We start from the raw sequence: 6,971 nt of genomic DNA, 5'->3' as shown, positions 1-6,971 counted from the left end.
TGGGAAGTCTGTGGGAAGGGAAAAGTGTGGCAGAAAACGCTGCACAACGAGAAGAGGTGACCGGACCCTGAGGAGGATTGTGGAGAAGGGCCGATTCCAGACCTTGGGGGACCTGTGGAAGCAGTGGACTGAGTCTGGAGTAGAAACATCCAGAGCCACCGTGCACAGAAATGGGCTACAGGTGCCGCATTCCCCAGGTCAAGCCACTTTTGAACAAGAGACTGCGTCAGAAGCATCTCGCCTGGGACTGCTGCTGAGTGGTCCAAAGTTATGTTCTCTGATTACAGTAAATTTTGCATTTCCTTTGGAAATCAAGGTCCCAGAGTCTGGAGGAAGAGAGGAGACACAGAGTTCACATTGCTTGAGGTCCAGTGTCAAGTTTCCACAGTCACTGGGGTGTCATGTCATCTGCTGGTGTTGGTCCACTGTGTTTTATCAAGGGCAGGGTCATTGCAGCAGCTATCAGGAGATTTTGGAGCACTTCATGCTTCCATCTGCTGAAAAGCTTTATGGAGATGAAGATTTCATTTTTCAGCACGACCTGGCACCTGCTCACAGTGCCAAAACCACTGGTAAATGGTTTACTGACCATGGTATTACTGTGCTCAATTGGCCTGCCAACTCTCCTGACCTGAACCCCATAGAGAACCTGTGGGATATTGTGAAGAGAAAGTTGAGAGAACAAGACCCAACACTCTGGATGAGCTTAAGGCCGCTATCGAAGCATCCTGGGCCTCCATAACACCTCAGCAGTGCCACAGGCTGATTGCCTCCATGCCACGCCGCATTGAAGCAGTCATTCATGCAAAAGGATTCCCGACCAAGTATTGAGTGCATAACTGAACATGATTATTTGAAGGTTGGTGTTTTTTGTATTAAAAACACTTGTCTTTCATTGGTGGGATGAAATATGCTAATTTTTTGGGACAGGCATTTTGGGTTTTCATGAGCTGTATGCCATAATCATCAGTATTAAAACAATTAAAGACCTGAAATATTTCAGTTGGTGTGCAATGAATCTGAAATATATGAAAGTTTCATTTTTATCATTACATTATGGAAAATAATGACCTTTATCACAATATGCTAATTTTTTGAGAAGGACCTGTATACCAGTACCTGGGCTCTGTGGTGTTGATGAGCTTCATGAGGTCCTTGAAGTACTTGGGAGTTCTGACAATGATGGGCTCGGATGAGGAAATGATCCGATCTGGATCATCATCAGCCTCCACCACAGCTTTCACAAAACTGAGCCAGTCGAACTGCAAGTAGAAGGAGACTTGTAGAATTTTACTTTGCAGTTAAAATCTGGAAAAGTGCCTAAATTAGAAATAAAGTTTTATTTTTTCTACCACATTTTAAATTCTTGTAAAAAATATATATATATTTTTAAAATATGATGCTTTGCTTTCAAATGAAAGAAATACGCACTCTGTCCCCAGCAGGTTTTGTCGGAGTAAGACGCTCATGAGCTTTAGATTTTACACAAAGAAACAAACTGAGTTTACAGTAATCAGGGCAATAACAAGTTTAACCAGGACACATCTTCCAAAAGCTACATACGATTAAAATGCAGATTTTTATTCATGTTAAGCATTACAAAGACAGGTATTTGTTTTTGGTTGCAACTTTAATTAATTTTAAATCATTTTTAAAAAATGATTCAAATATATTGTAACATTTTACAAAAAAAAGTTGTAAATGAGAAAAGTAGTCTGTAGATTAACAAACGTTGCATTTTTTCCCTTTTTACTTGTACATTCTAATTTTGGAAGAAAATAGAAGCAATATGAGGCTCTGTGACAATAAAATACATATATAATGTAATATGACTATATTTTTTTTCATTTTTTTTTTTTTTCATTTAGCCTTTATTTATACAGGTTAGTCTCATTGAGCCACGAGAACTCATTTTCAAGAGAGACCTGTTTAGGGAGCACATGTATATATGATGTGCTTATATACATGTGCTTTATGAATACATTTGAAATAATGTGAGTAAGAGGTGTGTATGAAGCCAGGCAGTCTGCGGTTGAAATGAATGACTTGCATTTGCTGCTGGCCATATATCAGTTTTGGTGCTTTGATAGTATTGTGTGTACCTGTGGTAAGGAGCTCTGCAGCCGGGAAAGTGTGTATCTGTTGTACATGGCCTCGCTGGTGCGGTTTTCATAAGGAATCAGGATCTGTAGACACAATATGCAAAATAAATTCAAACTCATTTTTATTCACAGTTTTGGACCAAAAAAAAGTCACAACAATAAATCACAGTAAACAATTGTATTTAATGAACCTATGTGCCAGAAAGGCCCATTAGCCATTTCTATACATTAGCCAGGGTTTTATTTGACATGATGTCTTTACATGAGCCACTTTGGTCTCAAATGCAAGAGCCGTTTCCATCTGAGCCTGTGCTGCTTTCTCTGAGGCGCCGAGCATGACGGCCATGTCCACCATGAGACTGAGCAAGGCAGCGCGATTCTGGACAGAGAAACAATAAAGACAATGTTTCTTTATTTCACGGATGCTGCAGACGATCAAGCACTAGTCAAACGCTGTATACGTAGTCATGTTCTGTATGATTAGCATTTCATCTATTAGCATTAACAAAGGACACAGCACAGTAAACATATCAAAAATATACATTTTAAAACCCATTTACTTCATTTTAAAAACATGTTTCAATTTTTGTGAAAGTAGCAGTAGTTTTTATGTTCGTTTCTACGAGCTATCATTGAAAAACCATCGGCAGAAATGAAATGTTTATGTAATGCAGGTAGGAACTCACCGCGAGAGCAGAGGAAGTGTTGGTGGTGTAGTCTTCCTTGGAAGGCAGAGACAACGAAGCCTGGTCTAGCTACAGGAACAGAAGCACAAGTTTGGTACTTTCATTTTCCATATTTTAATGTTTTGTATTTTTTATAGCACCAATAAATACAGATGCAAATAATTCTGTTCTTTACTCTTTTGTTGAATAAATAAATACACACAATGGTCACTAAAATTATTTGAAACTCATAAAAGTTGCTAAAAAACACCAAATAAAAATTAGTCATCACTGATTTTGAATTGTTGCTTCAAATGATAATAAAAAAGCTGGCCTTGACAATGAATGACACCCTTACGAGGATTAAAAATAATTAGCATATATGACATGTTAACTGTGGTGTGTTCTGTAATTAACATCACTGGCATTCTCAGTCTTGTAAGTACGTCAGTCTATTCTCCCAGTTGTCTAACTGTTAAAAATGGTGTACCACAAGGCTCAGTCTTAAGACTCACCCTCTTCACAATCTACATAGGTAATGTAAGTCAGATCGTCACTGATGTATCCACACATTTCTATGCTGATGATACAGTTGTTTACTGTCAAGCTAAAACAGTTGCTAAGGCTTTCCAGCTTTTGAAATCTGCATTCAACATCATCCAGTCAGATTTGTTCCACCTCAAACTTGTTCTAAATGCCGACAAAACCAAAAGGATGTTGTTTTCAAACAGGAAGTCGGTCCCAGCAGTTCTTCTTTTTATTTTATCTTTGAATGATGCTCCTATTGAGTTTGTCAATTCCAACCAATACTTGGGTGTCTTGGTCGATTCACATCTCCCTTTTAATTCCCACGTCAAAAACTTGGTAAAGAAACTGAGTTAAAAGTTAAAGTTAAAGTTAAAGTTAAACTGGGTTTCTTTTTCAGAACCAGATCCTGTCTAACCCTGAATGTTAGGAAACACCTTGTATCTGTGACTTTCCTTCCCTCCATTGATCACGGTGACATTATTTACATGAACACTCCTACAAGAATCCTGCAGATGTTGGATGCTGTAGATGTTGGATGCTGCAGATGTTGGATGCTGTCTATCATGGTGCACTAAGATTCATAACTGGCTGTAACTACCGTACCCACCACTGCACCCACTATTCACTGGTTAACTGGTCACCATTAACTTCACACAGACTCTCTCACTGGTACATTTTCATCTTTAAATCACTTCTTGGTCTGCTGCCTTCATACATCTCCTCCTACATGTCTCTGTGTGAGTGCAGCTACAGCGTGCGCTCTCAGGACATCATTACCTGCAGTGTTCCCTCAGTGAGGACTGAACTAGACAAAAGGACCTTCTCCTACTCCGCTCCTGTTTCCTGGAATATCTTGTAAAAACATCTGAAGCTCTCGACCTTTGACCTCTCTAAGTGGCTTCAAACATCTGATAAGTTCATGGCAACAATCAATGCAGACATGTTCCTGTTTTTAATATTTTACATCACTTTACATTGTAGCTGTTTTTGTTTCATTTTTTTACATAATTTTCTTCCATTTTTTTTTTTTTCAATTTATATGCTTTCTTTTATAATTGTCTACAGTTGTGAGTGTTTACTGCTGTCGTCATTCTTTGTTTAAGGTCTCTCTTGTAAATGAGTCCTCGAGGCTCAATGAGAGTAACCTGTCTAAATAAATCCTGATGCATGCTCAATACAGTACTGTGCACTATACAGTACAGTACAATACTGTCGAAATACAGGTTGAATGAACTGAAAATACGAAAAGTAGTTACTCTGCTGTTTGGTATCATGGTGCGATCTACAGTGACATGGAGCACAGAACGCCAAGGACAGAGCTGTCTCGGGAGCTTAGAGTTTTATATATTTTACATTTAAATAAGGCTATAAGACCATCTCCAAACAGTTCAGTGTTTCTGTAGCGACAGCTGCACACATTATTAAAAAGTTAAGCTCCCGAGGATTGTAACCAAGCTTCCTGGACATATCCACAAAAAGAAAACTGATGACAAACTGAAAGATATATAATGCAAATGATAACACAATAGCACAGATGGACAATAGTCTTTTCATGTATGAAGGTTTCTGTGCAGTGCCCTGAGACAACTTCTGTTGAGACTTGGCTCTTTATAAATAAAATGTATTAAACTGAATTGATCTAAATCCTATATGGCGTCAGTGGAAGGAGCTGAAACGTGCAGTCTGAAGAATGAACCTTCAACTGGAGCAGTTTGATCACAAGGTGTGGGCCAAAAAAACAGACAGAATCTCACAGAGAGCTATAGAAACTGCTTGAACTATAAAGGTGAGTAACAAGTTGCCAGTTTCAAGTGATTTCATTGACCTTTGTGGGGTTTTCTTTTGTTAATGGCAGGATACAAACAAATGTATTTCTGTTAGTATTTACTTGATCTGTAGTTTTCTGTACAAACACAATGTGTTTTGCATCGTTGCACTATTGTGTGCTGCTATTTTATGTACAGTACCAGTTTATGGATGATATTTTACCTTCCAGGCAAATTGAATTTTTATATATTTAATATGTGCATGTTATAAAACACAGTTTATTGACTGATTTTGTTTAAATCCAGTAAACGTCTGACCTTGATGATGTAGTGTGAGGAGTTTCTGTCATCAGGAGAGACGTACAGGCGTATCAGGACACTCTTGCTGTGCTGGTTTCTCATCTCTGCCAGGGTCTTAAGGAGACTCCACTGACTCTGTGACCACTGATACTCCCCGCCACGCCCATCCCCCACCACAGGCCAACGGAACTCGGGCTGTTTCAGTGTTTTCAGCAATGGTTTGGCATCCAGCTTCTCCAGTATTGCTTGGTAAAACACACACAGACACAAAAGTATTGCATTTTAATTAACTGATCAGTCTTGTTAAGGCTTATCTTGAAGTTTGTCTGTTTTACAATGAGGTTCACTCTCTTTTATTCACCTCGTGTATCGCCCTGCCCCTGCAAAGATCAATGTCTGCAACCAATGTACTCATTTTAGCTGTCACTGTCTGCTTGTGTGCACCAGTTAACAAAAACTTTTTTAATGAAATATTTCATAAACACATTGTAAACAGATGGAATTGGGTTTAAGACGTAGAGTTTAGCTTAATCTGAAGATTTGGTTTAGGAATCATTGGGAACAGATGAAAGATGCATGTAAACAGTCAAACTTTACAAAGTTGGGTGCAAGTTTGTAACTTACTTTCATTCATACAGGAGCGGTAGAGGATTTTAGCTTTGGTTACAGCCTGTAGCTCATCAGCATCCGAAGGTGCCTCTAGTAACTCTGACGGGTGAAAAATGATGTGATTATTTAAAGTATCAGTTATTAACATGTACTACAACATGATCATTTAATAAGTGTACTTTTATTGTGCTTGAGTTTGTCATGTCTTAGACAATAAAACATATGTTGATGGATTCTATGTCACAAAGATGCATCTGGCAAATCCCTTTGAGATCACAGATCTCTTTTTCAAAGGAGGCATGGGACTGAAGGTACTTTAAGTATAGTAGAACTGAATGGTTGAAAGTTTTAGGACTGTGGAGGAAACTGGAGTACCCAAAAGAAACCCCATGCAAATTTGAGCAAACTTCATATAAAACAAGACCAGACATTTCTTGAGGAATGCACATGTCTGGGTGCATTGCCCAGGCAATTTAAAAACAAATCCTCTGGAATCTGCTAATGTCATTAGGAGAACTCTCAGCTACTACCACACCTAATCTTGTTTTAACAAACCAACATACAAAAATATATCCTGATGCATGCTCAATAATCCAGGTAGAAAAATCTAAAAAAGTTAAATCTGGTCCTCTGGACATTCAAAAAAACAAAACAAAGCAAATCAACAAAAAAATGTAGAAACGTTTCGTCTCTCATCCGAGAGACTTCCTCAGTCTGAGGTGCTGTATTCAGCTCAGTCTCTTAAATAGCACCGTCTCAGAGTGGATCAACCAGTTTGCTGCTGACAACCAAAACCAGCTGATCACATGCTCAAGAAGGACCATCAGCCTAACAATGGATCATTAGCACCTGATGGCTGTTTACTGTTCACAGAGGGCTGAGTGATACTAGCAATCACAGCATTGTAAGAGGGGGACAGTTGAACCTTGAGGCCTCCACCCCTGTTTAATGATAGACGGTTTCTTTTCACAAAGATGGCCTCCTTTACTCCTCTCTCAAAC

At 38.8% G+C, this 6,971-nt stretch overlaps 1 protein-coding gene across 1 annotated transcript in view; it reads right to left on the bottom strand.

Moving 5' to 3' along the window:
* Nucleotides 1-6,971, bottom strand: part of phex (phosphate regulating endopeptidase homolog, X-linked) — a 29,527-nt gene that overhangs the window by 13,690 nt on the left and 8,866 nt on the right. The window contains exons 4-9 of the mRNA XM_037694323.1: nucleotides 5,986-6,069; nucleotides 5,380-5,606; nucleotides 2,789-2,857; nucleotides 2,365-2,481; nucleotides 2,103-2,186; nucleotides 1,120-1,262 (exon numbers count right to left, since the gene is read on the bottom strand). Of these exons, the coding sequence (XP_037550251.1) occupies nucleotides 1,120-1,262; nucleotides 2,103-2,186; nucleotides 2,365-2,481; nucleotides 2,789-2,857; nucleotides 5,380-5,606; nucleotides 5,986-6,069 (724 nt within the window). The remainder of the gene's footprint in view (nucleotides 1-1,119; nucleotides 1,263-2,102; nucleotides 2,187-2,364; nucleotides 2,482-2,788; nucleotides 2,858-5,379; nucleotides 5,607-5,985; nucleotides 6,070-6,971) is intronic.

Source organism: Nematolebias whitei, chromosome 20 (genome assembly GCF_014905685.2).
Source record: "Nematolebias whitei isolate Nwh7 chromosome 20, NemWhi1, whole genome shotgun sequence".
In the NCBI taxonomy this organism is placed as follows: Eukaryota; Metazoa; Chordata; class Actinopteri; order Cyprinodontiformes; family Rivulidae; genus Nematolebias; species Nematolebias whitei.
Note: the sequence above shows the minus strand (reverse complement) of the source record. Positions and strands in the feature narration are given on the sequence as shown.